At 50.6% G+C, this 17,421-nt stretch overlaps 1 protein-coding gene and 1 long non-coding RNA gene across 6 annotated transcripts in view; one reads left to right on the top strand and one right to left on the bottom strand.

Annotated features, from left to right (window-relative positions):
• The window catches only part of LOC142888476 (uncharacterized), a 79,015-nt gene that overhangs the window by 53,098 nt on the left and 8,496 nt on the right, over positions 1-17,421 (top strand). The window lies entirely within an intron of this gene.
• ccdc120a (coiled-coil domain containing 120a) overlaps positions 73-17,421 on the bottom strand; it is a 20,629-nt gene continuing 3,280 nt past the window's right edge. The window contains exons 1-12 of one of the 5 annotated variants that reach the window (XR_012926696.1): positions 13,125-13,371; positions 8,495-8,660; positions 8,285-8,399; positions 8,008-8,135; positions 7,802-7,915; positions 7,225-7,366; positions 6,720-6,776; positions 6,491-6,590; positions 5,456-6,240; positions 3,044-3,335; positions 2,352-2,957; positions 73-1,491 (exon numbers count right to left, since the gene is read on the bottom strand). Coding sequence is in view for 4 of the 5 variants with exons in the window: in XM_076026792.1 (XP_075882907.1) it covers positions 2,864-2,957; positions 3,044-3,335; positions 5,456-6,240; positions 6,491-6,590; positions 6,720-6,776; positions 7,225-7,366; positions 7,802-7,915; positions 8,008-8,135; positions 8,285-8,399; positions 8,495-8,542 (1,875 nt within the window). In the remaining variant the exon portion in view is untranslated. Of the gene's footprint in view, positions 2,958-3,043; positions 3,336-5,455; positions 6,241-6,490; positions 6,591-6,719; positions 6,777-7,224; positions 7,367-7,801; positions 7,916-8,007; positions 8,136-8,284; positions 8,400-8,494; positions 8,661-11,140; positions 11,364-11,513; positions 12,387-13,124; positions 13,374-17,421 lie in introns of those variants that run through there. The other 4 variants (XM_076026792.1, XM_076026791.1, XM_076026788.1 and 1 more) reach the window with 4 other exon arrangements.

Genomic DNA, 17,421 nt, shown 5'->3' with positions numbered 1-17,421 from the left:
GTTGAAAAAGTGGAGTTGGGATTCTTATGGAGTTGACTGACAGGAACAGAGACTGATGTCAAGAGAAGAGACTTGATGTGCCATCACTTTATTTACACGTAACCTCCCATTAATATCAAACAGCAGAAAAAAGGTTGACGGTGAGTGAAAAAGTATAAATGGGAGGGGGAAAAAAATGTTACAAAAAATGATATTTACAATGCTGTCGTACAGAAAATGCTGTAGAAGTACAGAATGCACCTGAACGCATCACGCAGCGGGATGAGCTGTGAGGTCACACAGCTGTAACCTGACGGAGAATGGGGGCCGGGGTCAGTGGGTTGTCGGAGCAGGTCCTGGTTGCTGGTTCCTCCTGTGCAGGGGAACCAGCCGGACCCAGTCTGGTGCTTTCTGTCTCTGCCAGTTTTTGGTTGTTTGTCACACAACAACAAGAACAACGACAACAGCAATGACGACAACAGCAACAAGTCTTCAGCGGAATCAGACCATGTGGCACCGAGGTGAGACGGAGTGAGACGAGGCCTTTGTGTGGCTGAGTGTGAACAGGGTAGATAGATATAGTTGATTTTATATGACTGAGGGTCTTTGTTCGACCTCAGAATTTCTATTTTGTTGTTATATAAATATTTGTACTACACATTATGACTTCATGGGAGCCGCTGAGGTTGTTATTTCTGGCCAGTTTATACCTGTGTCTCCATCCGAAGTTTATGAAGAACCAAAAAGAAAGCATTTCTGCTTCTTAGAACAAAAAAAATGATTCAAATAATTTCATTTATAATGAGAATTAAAACAAGTGTTTTTTGTGCAATATTTTGTCGGTGATACTGATGTCTTCTTATAAACTAGAACTCTCCCAAAAACAAATTTGGACACATTATCATCCTGAATGTGGTCAGCTGTGGACGGACCTGACTGGACCGGACCGGACCAGAACTTCACGCTGAGGAACCAAAGTGGTCAGACTGATCACAACTGAGGTGTTGAAAGGCTGACAACCAGCCGTCCCTCACCACGTCCACATTCTGTTTAAATGCTCCTCGGTTGGCTTCAGTGTCTGACCAGCAGAAGTGCATGCTGGGACATCTTTTTTGCCCACTGCTCTGAGGCTGTGTAACATGACAGTCGGGAGAGTCCATTAAAATTCCCATAAAACAGCATCACCCTGAACAGCACGGTGCTCTGTGGTTCAGTGGCGGCATCCAATGGCGAGGCACAATCTCTGGAGTTGGGCGGGGCTTCTGTTTGAATTCTAATATGTATTTCTAAAGCATTTTTTTTTTTTTAGCAGTTATGGCTAACAGTGTAGAAACTTTGACAAGCCGCCCGTCCATCTACCGAGGTCCAACGTCCAACCAGGTTGATTGTTAGTCATGTGACCGCCGTGACGACCACGGTGTCCTTGAACGCATCAAGAGGTCGTCCAAACTTATCAGCTTCTTCGCCGTGACTGGAGGAGGCAGGTCACATGACCGCAGCTTCTGGGCTGAACTGTTGAACCGAAGGTAAACATCAGACTGACTCTCCCAGGATGTCCATTGATTGACACCTCCGTCTTTTGTTTTGTTTTTTTAAAAGCTGGTTTCAGGCAAGAAAAGTGACCTTACATAGGGAACCTTTTTGTTTTAAATATATATTTATAAAAGTGTGAAGCTCAGAGCAAAAACTGGCTTCCCTCACTTGATCAAAAATCATTCAATCAATCAATCAATCAACTGTGATGTCATCCTCTGATTGTCGCTGCACATAAATTGCACCCTGAAAACTTTGTTTCCTCTTATTGCTCTTCGGAGGCCGAGCCCTCCGAGTTCAGACCCCACGAGCAGCTGATTTCAGTGTTTGGACGGAGGGGGCGGAGTTTCACTGCTGACATGGTAACATTGTTTCCCGTCACTGCGTAACCAGAAGAAGAAGAAGAAGAGGAAGAAAAATACTGAAAACGGTCAAACGGCATTTTAACTCCGCTGCCGCTCTGCATCCAGCCACCGGAGGGCGCTGTAGGTGTTTTGGCTTCACTTTTGGTCAGCGCTAATGACGTCCATCTTTTCGAAATAAGTTTTTCTGATGCATGATGGGATGAATTTCATTAAATCTGGAATCTGGAAACATGTTTTTTTTTCTTCTTGGTTCCCTGGAAATTTCCATTTTACTCTGAGAGGGTCGATACTGGCAGGAGCGGAGTGAGAGAGGGAGTCTTTACTTCACTGGTTGCAACATGAAGGAATAGTCCCACGGGGGTCAAAAGGTCACACTTCCCACGCCCTCGGCCCTTTGACCTTAGTGCACAGAGTCCCTGAAGAGCGTCACCTGACGGTTTTGTGGGAGGGGCGGGGGGCTAAGGGGAGACTCACCTGAGGGGCCGGGAACAGTGTCAGCTGACCTGCTGGTTCAGTGCGAGAGACCGTGAGCTCTCTGAGCTGGTGGCCTCAGCTGGTGATTGTGTCCTCGCACAACGAGTGCAACACTTTCATGGTCGTCGTCGTCGCTTTTATCAAAAGTCGGTGAGAAACTGCTTCAGTCCTGATTGTCTGACGACGGTGAGGAGACGTCGTGGTAGAAAAGTTTTAGAAAAACAACAACAAAAAGACGACAAAAAATGCTGCTCAGTTTCCAGTTTTAACATTTGATTGCTTTTTTCCCCCCCCAGAATCCCTCTGGGGCGCAACAGTTTTATCCCTGATCATCTCGGCCCGCAGTGGCGCCACACAGAGGTCAGACTGCAGCCCTGCATCGCTCTGACATCATCCTCCCCTGTGTGACATCATCAGGGTTCGGCCGCAGCTCCTCTGAAGCTCCTGCAGAAAACCTTCAGTTCTCTGGTCCGGGATTGGTCGCCTTGCCTGTCTGTCCGCGTCCTGATTGGTCAAACCAGAGTACCGGGTGACGGCGGCTCCAGGTTCAGGTCTCTGAGGGTCACTTCCTGTTTCTGAGGAGCGTAGAGGGGGCCGTCCAAGGACCTGGCAGACACAGAGGGTTGGACGAGGGGGAGGGTCAGTTCAAGGCGGTGGAGGGAGGGTACCTGTGCTGGCGAGCCGACACCCACCTGCCACTGTGCAGCGGGTGTCCGTGGAAGGTGGCCGAGTGCGGCAGTGCCGGCTTGCGGAGGGGCGGAGCCTGGAGGGGCGGGGCCTGGTGGTGGCTGCCCTCCGCCTGGAAGCTGGACTGCTGCACGGCGCCCAGGGTCCTCCGCCTGGCCGGCACGGCTCCGCCCGCCACAGTCTGACCTTTGACCCCGCCGCCGTTTGCCTTGGCACTGACCCCGGCGTTGACCTTCCCGTTGGGCTGGCTCTGGTGGGAGGAGCCCACGGTGTTCCTCAGGTACCAGTCCCTCAAACCTGCCAACAAGCACATTTCTGATGAGAATAGAATCTGCTGTGGACGACGCGGTGGCGCGGTGGTTAGCGGTAGAAGGTCGCAAGTTCGATTCCGGGCCTCCTGGGGCCTTTCTGAGTGGAGTTTTCTATGCTCTCCATGTGTCTGCGTGCGCTATCCACGGGTTCTCCGCCTTCCTCCCACAGTCCAAAAACTGCATGTGAGGTGAACTGGAAACTCTAAATTATAGATGTCAAACTGTGGTGTAATTATATTTGGCCCGCGGGGAAAGACAAAATCACTAGCAGAGCTGGCCCGCTGTTATTATACAGTTCATGTACCACTAATACTACAAATCCCGGAATGCTCTGCGGGTATGTTGGAACATCAATCAACACAGGACGTTCAACTGAAGGATATTATTATTAGTTGGTTTATTGTTATTTTACCTTTAAATGTATTAGCCTACGGAAAAAAAGTTACTGTTTAAATTTAAATGCTGGAATTTTGGAGTTTTTTCATTTGAAATTTGATTTTGCATGTATGTTTGCAATACTAAGTTATTTATTGTGTAGTATTAAGCGTTGAATATAGGTCCATATAAAAAGGTTCAGTGTTCTATCTGGAGGAAGATTCTGTTCAATAAATATCAACGCTGGCCCCAGACCTTTTGGACCAGTTTGACCCCACTGTGTGTTTATATTGTCCGTAGTTGTGTGCGTGACACCGAAATGATTGTTTGTCTCTGTATGAGGCCCTGCGATGAACTAGCGGCTTGTCCAGCGTGTCACCCTGCCTTCACCCTATAACAGCTGGGAGAGGCTGCAGCAGACCCCCGGGATCTTGAGTGCAGGAAAAATCAGGTATGGAAGACGGATGGATGGATGGATGAAATCTGATGTCTTGATGTTGTTTTCGTGTTTTTTCTCTCACAGCAGCCTAAAACAGCTTCGACTCTGACGTTCGGCGCCACCAGCCAGTGTGTTTCATGTATCTTGCTCTCCTCCGTAGGGGATCGTGAAGAACTCTTGTTCTGTCACTCTTCTCTGTGTTCTCTAGGCACGGTCTGCGGATGTCGGCTGGTGCAGAGGGGCGGAGCTCTGCAGCAGCCGACCGTGCTCTGATTGGTCGCAAACAGCAGGTGTCTGCTCCTGTTTTAGTTTTTCTCTCTCTATCTCCACCTGCTGCTGCTCAGCGCCAGAATAAATCAGGCCGGCAGGTAATTAAAGCCGTCTCGGTGGACGGTTGCAACCTGTTGATCCCGGTGTGATACGTCACGCTCCCACTAGGTGGCCCTGCTGTCTGCTGCCGTCTCTGCTGCAGTGACCCAATTTTTGGCTCTGCTGCATTAAACATTCATGAGATTTTATCAGTGCAGAGTTTCTGAAGCAGAGTGCGAGAGCAAGCCACCGCAGCGCCTGGAGACTCCTCACACCTGTGGAGGAAGACTGAGGAGGAAGGCTGAAGAGGAACACAGTGGAGGAACACTGGAGGAATACTTTGGAGCAACACTATGGAGGAACACTGAGGAGGCACACTGGAGGAACACTGGAAGAACATCAAGGAGGAACACTGTGGAGAACACTGTGGAGGAACACCGCAGAGCAGCAGAGCTGCATGTGGCTAAGTAGGCTAATTGATCCCTGAAGGTCAGACCTTCTTTGGCTGAGATGATGAAATGAAATGCGCCATGGTCGAGACACAGTGAAGATCCAGAGAGCAGGAAGCTGCAGGGTGGTCCAGGCCATGGGACCTCCACTGTTACCTTCACCTCCTCCGTGATCTCCACCTCCACTGTTCCCTCCACCTCCACTGTTCCTTCCACTGTTCCCTCCACCTCCACTGTTCCCTCCACTGTTCCCTCCACTTCCACTGTTACCTCCACCTCCACTGTTCCCTTCACCTCCTCCGGGATCTCTACCTCCACTGTTCCCTCCACTGTTCCCTCCACCTCCACTGTTCCCTCCACTGTTTCCTCCACCTCCACTGTTGCCTCCACCCCCACTGTGAGCTCCACCTCCACCATGACCTCCACTGTTCTCTTCACCTCCACTGTTCCCTTCACCTCCACTGTTTGCCTCCACCTCCTCTGTAAGCTCCACCTCCACCACTGGCTGGTCCACAGAGAGTGTGCAGTTCCTACCTTCCAGGGCGAGCGCCTTGTGCAGGCTCCTGGTGGCCTCCTCCAGGTGGCTGTCCTGGGGCGGGGCCTGCTGGGGCGGGCGGGGGGGCAGCAGGTGAGGGTGGGGGTCAGGCTGGATGGCGCCCAGGGGCGGCGGCTGGACGTCAGCCTGACCCGACTGCACGGGCAGGAACGGCCCGCACGATTTGGTGCGGGTCACCTTGATCCTCTGATTGGCCGGGTGGGCGCGGCCGGCGGGCGGGGCTCCCTGCTGGGGAGCGTAGCCATTGTAGAGCAGCTGCTGGTGCGCCGTGATTGGCTGCCGGCTGCCACTCTGGCACTGCTGCCGCTGCTGCAGCTGCTGCTGCTGATGTTGCTGCTGCTGCTGCTGCTGCTTCCCCCAGACGTAGTCCAGCAGCACCTCGCTGTAGCCGGCCCCCCTGACCCCGCCCCTCCCCCGCCCCGCCCCGCCCCCATCGGGAAGTCCGTTGGTTGTCTTTGTCCGCCCGTCGGCCAGCGTTTCCGAGCTCCGGAACAACCCGGCCGTGCTGGTCCCCCTCGACCCGGACCCGGACACCTGGCCGTTCAGCCACGCCCCCCCCGGAGGCTTGGCCGCCCCTCCCCCCTCCTCCTGGTGGTGGTGGTGGTGGATGCGGTCCAGGAGTCCGTCGGAACTGTTGCTGTGGCGTGCCAAGCCCGGGTCTGACGGACCGGACGAGGACGAGGACTCCAGTGAGCGGGGTGGGAGTGGAGGCGGGGGGAGGGGGAGGGGCCTGTGGGCCGGAAGAGTCTCTGGATGGTCGTTCCTGAATGGAAAGGGGGGTCCGGGGGAGGGGGGGGTGTGTGGAGAGAAGAGGGGGAACATGCCGCTGTTATGATGCGTTCAATAACATTGGAGGAGGGATTGTTTCAATTTTGAATTTATGACTTTGGAGGTGGATGGATGGATGGATGGATGGAGGTGATCGGAAGACCGCAAACAGGAACCTAACGGCGTGCTAATGACTGGTTAACGGCCGGCTAAGCAGATTTACACAAAACAAAACGCATGCTCACCTGTTGTGCAGTGAGTTCCTCCTGGTTTTGCTGTGATAGAAAACCTCCACTGGAGAACCAGTCGTGGCCAGCAGAGGGCGACACTGGGACACGCCGTCGTCTGACAGGGAAAATAAATCAGGAGAGTCGAGTACAGTGTGTGTCTGCCAGCAGGTGGCACAGCAACAGCAACAAACGTGGCGGTGTGTGTGTGCGTGTGTGCGTGTGTGTGCGTGTGTGCGTGTGTTACCATTATCGTGTCCCGTTGAATCTGATGTTGAACTGCTCTCAGACTTCACCATGTCATCTGAAAAGACACACACACACACACACACGCGCGCGCGGACACACACACACACACACACACTGTGTCAGGCTGTGGCTGTTACACAATGATCAGTTTCCTGGAGCCAAAAGTTAACATCCGCCTCAAAGCAGTAAAAATAAAAACTTCACATTCTAAGGACTCAAACAGAAGGCGACATTGTGAGTCAGAGCCATGCAACACACACACACACACACACACACACACACACACACACACACACACACACACACACAAATACACACGCTCTCACACACACAAACGCTTTCACACACACAATCACTCACATGCTCAGCTGGCTGCAGATGAAAAGTCATTGTTTCAGGAAAAGAAAGGAAACGTCCCTTTTCCTGCTATTATTCTGAACTGTACTGTGTGTGTGTGTGTGTGTGTGTGTGTGTGTGTGTGTGTGTGTGTGTGGGTGTGCTACCTGTGTGGCAGCCCCTGTGCACGGTCCTCTTGCCGTGGTGTGTGTGAGTCTGAGACAGGTTGTTTTGCTCCGAGTCGCTGTGTTTCCTCAGAGCGCCGCTGAATAAAGTTTTCCTGGACTTGGAACGCTGAGAGTCTTCGTCCTGAGGAGGAGGAGGGGAAGAGAAAGACAGGAGGAGGAGGAGGTGGAGGAAGAGAAGAAGGAGTAGAGGAGGAGCGGGAAAGAAGGAGGAGTAGAAAGGGAGGAGTGGCGGAGGGGATGATAAAGGAGAAGGAGAAGAGGAGGAGGAAGGGAATGTAGAGGTGGAGGAGGAAGAGGAGGAGGAGTAGAGGAGGAGTGGGAGAGTTTGAGGGGGAGAGAAGGTGGAGTAGAGGGGAAGGAGGAGCGGAGGAGCAGGGGAGGTAGAGGAGCAGGAGGAGGAGGAGGATGAGAGAGAGGAAGAGGTGCAACCGGACCACTAAATTAAACCTGTTGCACAAACAGAATTCTGCTGCATGTCTGATTGGCTGACACCTAATCGCTGCAGTTAGCGTGCTAACGAGGCCGAGCCTCTTCTCGATGAAACATAAAGACCCACCTCTGAGCGACACTTCCTGTTTGCGTGGCGGGAAGTCCCGCCCCTGCGTCTCACACAGGGGGGCTTCTCCCCGGCCTCCAGGGGGAAGTCGCTGGGCACCGCACCCGTCAGCTCCTGACCAATGAGAGTGCAAGGGAGAGCAACGTCACGCAAGCTCGTCTGACTAAAGCTCCACCCGCCGTGATTGGACGGCCGACGTCGCTCACCGCCTCCTGCAGGCAGATGCGTCTCAGCTCGGCCAATCGCGCGCTCAGCAGCGCCTGCAGGCTCCGCCTCCTCTCCTGCAGCTCCGCCATTCGCTCCCTCTGCTTCCTGTCCGGACAGGTGAAGGGGTCTGCAGGCATGCACACACACACACACACACACACACACACACACACACACACACACAGTCACAGTCACAGTTACACTTCACTGTAATAACACGGTTTTAACACACACACACACCCACACACACACACACAATTTGCTGTTTTCTCTCACCAGGTGCAGAGATGACTTGACCTTTGACCTCCATGGCTTGTGTCTCCCATGTGACTCCGCCCCCTCCCTCCTCGCCGCTCCACTCGTGCTCGTCGCCCCACACACGCTGGCTCACCTGCAACAGGTGCGACCCACACAGTGTCATCAGTGTGGTGGCGGGTCATGTGACCCCCATACCAGCCAGTCAGCGAGCAGCTCCGCCCACCTCACCTTGTAACTGGGTTCATAGGCGCTGCAGTAGTTCACTCCTGTTGCCATCCAACAGCCCCGACAACGTCACAGGCTCCGCCCCCCTCCCTCACTGTTAGCTGGCGGTGCGGTTGCACTGCTGCGGCCGTCCTGCAGAGGGAGCTGAACGATCCCCGGAGCCTCGCACCTGCATGGGAGGAGCAGCGGGAGAAGAAGGGGAAGGTCTGGTGAGTGGGAGCAGGGTCATGTGACACGAGATCATCAGTGTGACATGAGATCAGAGACAGCAAAGTGGAGAACGGCGATGGAAGGGCAGATAGGTCGCCAACCAATCACAGCGCTCTGTGACGGACCAATCATAAGCGTCTCACACCGGGAGCCGAACCAGCAACAACAAGCAGAGCTTCAGAGTTCTGCTGCTGCTGCTGCTGCTCATCTTCAAAAACCATCTCATGTTTCAAAACACGCACACACACACACACACACACACACACACACACACACACACACACACACACACACACACATACACACACACACACACACACACACACGCATGTAGCCAAAACAGGTGCGACGCACAAACAGCCAGCACAGCGTCCAGCCGGGTCACATGTCTGTAAAGAATGTAAACACAGATAACATCCTCCAGGTTCGTGGCCACAGTGCCCCTCATTGGTCATGGGGCAAACTGCACCGACCCATGAACAGCTTTAACTGCACCGCCAGAGCAAATATTGATTTCAAATGGTAATTCGGAATGATTAAAATTAACAAAAAAATGAAAAGGCGGGCGGTGACTCCTGAGCCTTCAGGATCCTGTGACCTTTGACCCTCGACGAAAAGGGAGGACAAGATGTTCTCCCGTGGCAGCGGGACAGCAGCAGCCCGAACGTCCCTGAGAACAGGAAGCGGAGGCCGTCAGGAAACAGGAAGTAGGAAATGAGCGATGAAAACAGGGAGAGAAGTGTGGGTGAGAGAGAGAGGGACAGGTCCGGGTTCACAGCCACCCAGAGGGGCGGAGCCAGAGGGTGGCGCTGGCAACGCGTCCACTTCCTGTCTGACAACGACCACAACAACCACAACAACAACAGAACCGTGAGAGTGTCAAACACAGCAGAGAGCTACACACACACACACACACACACACACACATACACACACACACACACAGGTGACAGAAGTCGTGTAGCCACAGCCTAAAAGGGGGATTCAGACTCACAACAATCAGAAGCACTTTGTCATTATTAGTATTACTATTGATCTGGCCTGCGCCGGTGGTGGGCGGGGTTTGACGGCAGCATGTCCAATTTTGAATAGTACAGGTTTCTCTGCTTGGCATCTCTGCCTGTCGCACCTCCTCCAGTGCACTTTGAGGTCAGCTGCAGGGTCGTCAGCTGGTGCCACCGTTCACTGATGTTTCGCCCCCTAGCCAGGACACCTCGCGGTGGGGGGGCAGTGGTGGGGGGGCAGTGGTGTGGGGACGTCTCCCCACACCACTGCCTGCAACTGACCTCATTGGGGTGTTGAGCCCCAGCTGTTGTCCTTCCTCCGTAGCCACATCCAGAAACTTGCTTTCTCGGCCCCTTCTGCCAGCTCCTTGGTTGCCCTCTTCAAGCTTGCTCCAGTCATTCCCAGCGCGCGGAGAAGTCGAACTGCAGACCCCCCCCCCCCCCCCCCCACGAAGCCCCTGCATCCGATCTCCACGGGGTGAATTGTCGTGGACCAGCCACCACCTCTGCGCTCCTGTGCCAGGCCGCTGTACTTGGACCGCTTGAGCTCATGTGCTACTGGAATTCCCTCCTCCCAGGGCACAGTCAGTTCTGTGATGAGGACTTTCTTGGCCGCCGTGGACCACATGACAACGTCCCGCATCACTTGCGAGACCTCTTCCACAACCATGGTCTTCCTCTGTTCCCTTGTGGCTTCGGACCAATCAGAGACGGTAGAGTCACCTAGGCGCCTTTTCACATCTTCTTCTTCTTTTTCTTCTTCTTCTACCAATCACATTTCGCACCTCTTCTTCAAGTGTGACTAACCTGCTGGTTTATCTGTTTATTGACGTATTTATTTGTTCATCTACTTTATTTGTTACATTTTTACAGTGATTTGTATTCATCCAAGTCACTTCCAGAACGCGGTTCTCTCTCACTGTTCACCCACACTCTAAAAAATATCCAATAAAATGTCATTGTAAAAAAATCAATCAATCTTCTTCTTCTTCTTCTTCTTCACCCTCTCCTTCTTGTCTTCTTCTTCAGAGGAGGTAATGTTGTGCGGCTGCGATGGCACTCACCCACCAGCAGTTGGGGTTGTTTGTCGCTTTCTTTTGAGAAGAAAGTCGCAGCCCCCATCGATCCCACAGCTGTTTTTCTGACATCAACCCAACTGCCGCAGGTCGTTTTTTTTTTGTCACCACCCCCTCCACCACCCCACTGACCTCTCCTCCACTACCCCGCCCCCTCCCACCCCACCCCCTGCCGCACTGACCACATGATTAAAGGTGATCACTTAAAAAGCTGTGCTTGCCTGCCACTTCCTGCGCTCCCACACAAACACAAACACCAAATGCCCTGACAAATGGTCTCCTCCGCTCTCCCTCAACCACCCCCCCCACCCCCCCGCACCTCCCCAACATTCTTCTGTCCTGCTGACTCGTGTTCAGACCTGCAGCTTCTGTCCTCCCTCCTCAGACCCGCACGCACGCCCGCGTCCTCCGCCGTCGTCTTTGTCGCTTTCCGGCGTCTCCCGGTTCTTGAAGGCCTCTCTCAGGTCTCAGGTGTTTGCTGCTGAGAGCTTCACAGTGCCGGAGCTGCTGACTGGATGAAGGATCAGCTGTGAAATACCACGCTGAGCTCCCAGTTATGTCTCGCACGCTGACGCCACCCGGCTGCATGTGCACACACACACACACACACACACACACACACACACACACAAGGTCAAACACCTCTTTGTGTGTGTGTGTGTGTGTGTGTGTGTGTGTGTGTGTGTGTGTGTGTGTGTGTGTTGGGGGCGGGGGGAGGGGTTTGACTCTCACCTCCTCCTCTCAGGTGAAGCTGCTCCCGGCTGAACAGCTGACAGAAGCTCTGAGAACAAACCACTTCCTCCCGGCTGGGAGCGTGTTTTAGCAACCGGAGCGAGTGTTTGGTGTCGGAGCAAACACACACACACACGCGCACACACGCGCACACACCGTAAACAAACACACACACACAGCCGTGAAAACTCCAACAAGGCCAGAAAATGAAAACATAAAGCAGGTTTATCACATCAAACACCGTGATGATGATGTTCATCAGGGAGTCTGAGGCACTCACACAAACACACACGTACACACACACTGTCACACACACACACACAGACACACACACTTAGCATTCTATGAAAGGCTGCAGCTGCAGGCAAAGATGCAAATACAGAGTTTAAATATTCAAGGCAGTGAGGTGTGTGTGTGTGGGTGGGTGTATGTGTGTGTGTGTGTGTGTGTGTGTGTGTGTGTGTGTGAGAGAGAGAGCGAGAGAGCGTGTGTGTTTGTGTGTGAGTGTGTGAGTAGCACAGACAATGATGGGACAGTGGAAATTTTCTTGACCCAGAATGAAATCAGAGTTAGCCTCAAGCTCAGAGTCAGCTAGTTTCCTCTGAGGATGCTAAAATCAGTGCAAGCTTCTTAGAGAGCTACAAGTTAGGCGAAAATCTAGGATAACACGTTACTAAGAGTTGTTAGGCTGTTGCTTCTGTTGACTCGAGAACGTTTTTGAAGGCTGATTTTAGCCTGCAGGTGAAGGTGGCATCGATGCTTAACGTCCAGATAATTGTTTAAATGGCAGAAAGGGAAGCTAACACTACCGCGCCAGAATCAACCAAAAACAAAGTTCAGTTCTGCTGTTTCCCAGAACAAAACAGGGAAACAACTGTAGGTGACACAAACGTCACAGTTGTGTAACTTCGACCTGCTCGGAATCGAAGGGAAAAAAAGCTCATTTGTGTCACTAAATGCAAGAAGCTCTGTCTTTATAAGGTGGGATGAGGTGAGAGGCGTTAGCGTTTGCATTACTGCGTGACTATAGCAAGTGGTCACAGCGTCGTAAAAATAACCCAAAAAAACACACACACACACATTAACCAAATGGCTGTTTCCCTCCAGCAAACACAACAAGTTGAGAGTCCGCAGACAGTAGCTACGCTAACACTAAAATTAGTGGGCAGCAGACAGCTGCTGAGCATCCAGAGTGAAAGAGACAGAAAACAGTTTTCTGTCTCAGCGGTGAATCACTTCATCTCCAGGTGTCTGAACACGTTGAATCAGAGGCTTTTATTTCCTCAGGTGTCTCCTGACACACACACACACACACACACACACACACACACACACACACACACACACACACACACACACAGCCGGCTCTTTCATTTGATTCAGCCCTTAATGATGGGGCTCTCCTCGTCCGGGAGGCATTCAGGGTTTGAGGGAAATCGCAGCTATAACAGATTGAATCTGAAACCTTGGTGCTCCAGCACCACCAGCACCTGAACACACCTGAATAGGTCTTTTGAAACCGTGGTGGCAAGGAGGAGAGTGAAGAAGAAGAAGAAGAAGAAGAAGAAGAAGAAGAAGAAGAAGAAGAAGAAGAAGAAGAAGAAGACAGACCTGTGTGATGCTGTGGTCAGACGGCATGTCGGGGGTCGGTCATGTGACCTGGTGGGTCGGTAAGGAGGAGCTGAGTGAAGCCGCTGTGGAGCCTCCACGGCTGGAAACTGAGTCTCCCGAGTGTGAAAGTGGTGCCGCTGCCCTGAAACTTCTCCTGCAGCAGCCGAGCTGGTCTGAGCTGCAACACGTCCTCACTGACTCACTCACTCACTCACTCACTCAGTGAGCCGAGTCAACCTGCTGCTGCTGCCTCACTAAACTGCTTCCTCCACGTCCTGCTGCATTAAAGCTGCAGGCCAATCACGGCACACTGAACTTTTTGTCTTAAAAAAAACAAAAAAACTTTTGCTTGATATCACAAAATTAATTTCGAGTTTTTGTCCGCACCAGTGTGAAGTATTGTCTTGTGTTGCCTTGTGTTCTATTGTCTTGTGATGTGCTGTGCTGTGTTGGTGTTGTGTCGCGTTGCCTTTGTTGCATTGTGTTATGTTGTGTTGTGTTGTGTTGTGTTGTGTTGTGTTGTGTTGTGTTGTGTTGCACTGTGTGACATCAGGTGTCCGACCACCTTCACGTGACGGAAAACGTCTGGACTGTGCGATTAAAATCATTCAAACACTTCGACTGACTCCACGTTGGCCTTTTCACTGCTCTTATTTTGAAAAGGTCAGATCCTGTTAACCTGAAGCAGCTTTACAAGCCCTCGCTCGCCCTCACTCTCTCCCTCTCTCTCTCTCTCTCTCTCTCTCTCTCTCTCTCTCTCTCTTTCTCTCCATTGTCTTCTATCTCTCACACTGCCTCACTTTCAGGAGTTAACTGGATTTTAACTGGAATTTTTTGGTTTAGCCCGTTAATCGAAGCAGTGGCTGCTGAACACTTTCCCCTGTAGTGACTCGCAAGTCTTTGTGAGTCACTTTGTTCGACTGACTTTAGATCAATTTTTAATCATTGGAGTCCCAAAGCAAGCTCGGCAGCCTTCCTGGTCAGTCAGGCCTCTGAGGAGGCGTCTGCATAACAACAACAACACACACACACACACACGCACACACGCCTACAAACACACACACACGTGCATTCACATTCAAACATTCCCTCCTTTCACATTCAGCAGCTCAGAGTTCTAGACATCAGCAGGGTGGAAGCAGGGAACTCAGGGGGAAAAAAAGAGCCAAAAACTTGCAGGAAGCCTTTTAGCATGCGACAAGAAAGAGAGCTAGCTGTACTTGAAAAACCCCAGAAGAAGAAGAGGAAGACGCAGGGCTGCAACACTAGAGAAAAAAACCAAAAAAAAACAGGGCTCAGTATCACATTATAGCGTAAAACTATCACGTTATTTCATGATAATTTCACATTATAACTTGATTATTTATATTAACTTTATATTACATATTATAATGTGAAAGTTTCACATTATAACACGAAAGTTATTACGTAAAATCATGAAACTTTCACAAAATAAAGTGATAGTTTCACGTTATTATAATTTGAAAATTATCACATTGTAACGCGAAAGTTCTCACGAAATAACGTAATCATTTCCACATTATAACGCGATACTGAGCTCTGTCTTTTTGTTCAAGGGTGGCAGCAATGCACTTCCGTAGAAGAAGAAGCTGCTGCTGGTTGGGCACTGCAGGTTCTTCCCTGCTGCTGCTGCTGCTGCTAACTGAATGGCTGACTGGACTCACTGCTGGATGGGAGGCTCGCCCACCATCAAGTGTGGCCCCTCCCACCAGCAGGAGGCCTCGTGGGTCCGTAGAACAGGTTGTGTGTTGAGCAGCAGCAGTCCAGGAACCAGGGCTTGCTGCCTCTGATGCTGATATTACCCAGCATGCTCTCTGTTCTGTTGTGTCTGCCGCTACCGCAGGGCGAGACAGGATGGGGGAGAGAGAGAGAGAGAGAGAGAGAGAGAGAGAGAGAGAGAGAGAACTTCAAACAGGCCGATGGTCGGCTTTGATATGGAACGCCGGCAGCAATGTGTGCATCTATATATGTGTGTGTGTGTGTGTCTGTCTGTCTGTGTGTCTGTGTCTGTGTATGGTGTTGAAGTTGTCCTCTGTTAAAAAAATCCCTTTGTGAATAAATTGTGCAACTGAAATAATTTACACACTTGTTGAAGCTGCTTGTGTTTTGTCTGAAGTTTACACCATAGTAGTCAAACCCTGGCCCGCAGGCCAAATTTGGCCCGCATTGTAATTATATTGGCCCGAGAGGAAATACAATATCACGACTAGAGCTGGCCGCCGGTATTACAAGGCACATGCACTGCTAATACAACAAATCCCAGAATGCTCCGCTAGTATTTTGGCGTGTCAGTCAGGACAGGACGTTCATTGAAGGATGTTATTATTATCAGTTTATTGGTTTATTGTTCTTAATTTATTTTCAAATGTATTATTAACCCATGAAAATATGTTACTGTTGAGATTAAATCAGAAGACAGCAAATAAAAAAGAGGCATATGACTTTTTATTTACATTTCATTTATTTTGATTCGTTTTTTTTATTTGAAATTCGATTTTGCATGTTTGCAATATGAAGTCATTCATTGTATAGTATTCAGCTTTGCTAGTTCCATATTCAGTGCTGTAGCAAAAATAGTTTGGGTCAATATAAAAAGGTTCACTGTTCTATCTGGACGAAGAATTCGTTCAAGAAATATCAATGTTGGCCCGCGACTTTGTCAAATTTTGAAATTTTGGCCCCCGGCAGCTGAGTTTAGGTCCATGGCATATGAGCCGATTGCACGGTTGGATCCGAGCAGGTCCAAGAATACAGGAACCGACGGTGCAGGAAAGGGACTCACAGGGGGAACAACGTCGTAAATCACTAAATCAGCCGTTTCTCAAATGGAGTTTGTTTGTTTGCTCGTTTGTTTTTTTCACGGCTTTGCGTTCCGAGACAAGATTAGAACGCCGATAATTCAAGTGGATTAATGAAAAGAAGCAAGTTCCCATTAATAACGAGGGAGCACTCACGCACACAGGCGCGCACACATGCACACGCGCACACACGCACACCGAGGAGAAGCTTTGATAATAATCACGCCGCTGAAGATCTGAGGGATCAGAAAAACTGGATCCGTTTAAAATCTCAGGAAATGAGAAACTTCAGAATAAAAGAGGGGGAAAAAAGTTTGATAAAAAAATAGTTGCAAGTTAAAACACAATAGAGAGGGAGAGAGAGAGAGAGAGAGAGAGAGAGACAAAACACACTTGCATTCTGGGTCACAACCCTGCGCCGTGATTGGCTGTTTGCACGCGCAGCACACACGAATGAAAAGATGGAGGGAGGGGCGGGAAAGGGGTGAGGAGGGGTGTGTGTGTGGGGGGGGGGATTAGCGGAGGATGGGAACAGATTTAGACGGGGGGTGACCGCGAGGTCACGGACGAATATTAAATCTGATCATTTTTCATCTTCCAGCTTGTCGCCCTCGGGGACCTCGACCTGAATCCACGCCTGGAACCAGGCCGCCGCCCTCGCCAAGACTTTCCTTCCCACCAGAAAAACCTTCCAGTCGCTGCACATTTAGCCCTGTGTTTACATCCTGCTGCTAAAACCAATGCTTTCTTGCTCCCTCCACATAGGTGTCAAACACCGGCCCGTTTATAATTATATTTCGCTCATGAGGCAACACAAAATCACCACTAGAGCTGGCCCGCCGCTATTACACAACACATGCACCACAAATACTACAAATCCCAGAATGCTCTGCTGGTATTCTGGCAGACTACTTACTATAACCGAGTCTAAGTAATATTTTCTTTATGCGCTTTTTCTTGCTTCTCCAAGGCATTGGCTTGAATGGTTGCACGTTCATTGATGGATATTATTATTGGTTAACTGGTTTAATGTTCTTTTATTTTTAAATGTATTCGCAGAATGTGGAAAAAGGTTACTGCCGAAATTAAAACTAGAATTAATTGAGAATTAATTTGAGAATCGATTTTGCATGTGTGCCATATTAAGTTATTCATTGGATAGTATTCAGCTTTGCTTGTTCCATATTCAGTGTGATAGCAAAACTAGCTTTGGTCCGTATAAAAAGGTTCACTGTTCTATCTGGGGGAAGATTCTTTCAATAAATATCAATGCTGGACTGAGACTTTGTCCAAGTTTTACATTTTGGCCCCACTGTGAGTTTGACACCTCTGCTCTACATGGTTTGAACAGAGACAAAGACAGGAGGTCACAGCTGTCTGCAAGGGGCGTGGTCACTGACCAGAGAGAGTGAGAGAGAGCGAGAGAGCTGCAAGTGCCCCTCATGACATCACAAAGGGGCTGGACTGCTGTAGTTTCA

This window comes from Nelusetta ayraudi, unplaced genomic scaffold (genome assembly GCF_046127955.1).
Source record: "Nelusetta ayraudi isolate G7.1 ecotype Tasmania unplaced genomic scaffold, CSIRO-AGI_Nayr_v1 ptg000019l, whole genome shotgun sequence".
In the NCBI taxonomy this organism is placed as follows: domain Eukaryota; kingdom Metazoa; phylum Chordata; class Actinopteri; order Tetraodontiformes; family Monacanthidae; genus Nelusetta; species Nelusetta ayraudi.
The sequence above is the reverse complement of the archived record's forward strand: the minus strand, read 5'-3'. Positions and strand labels throughout refer to the sequence as shown.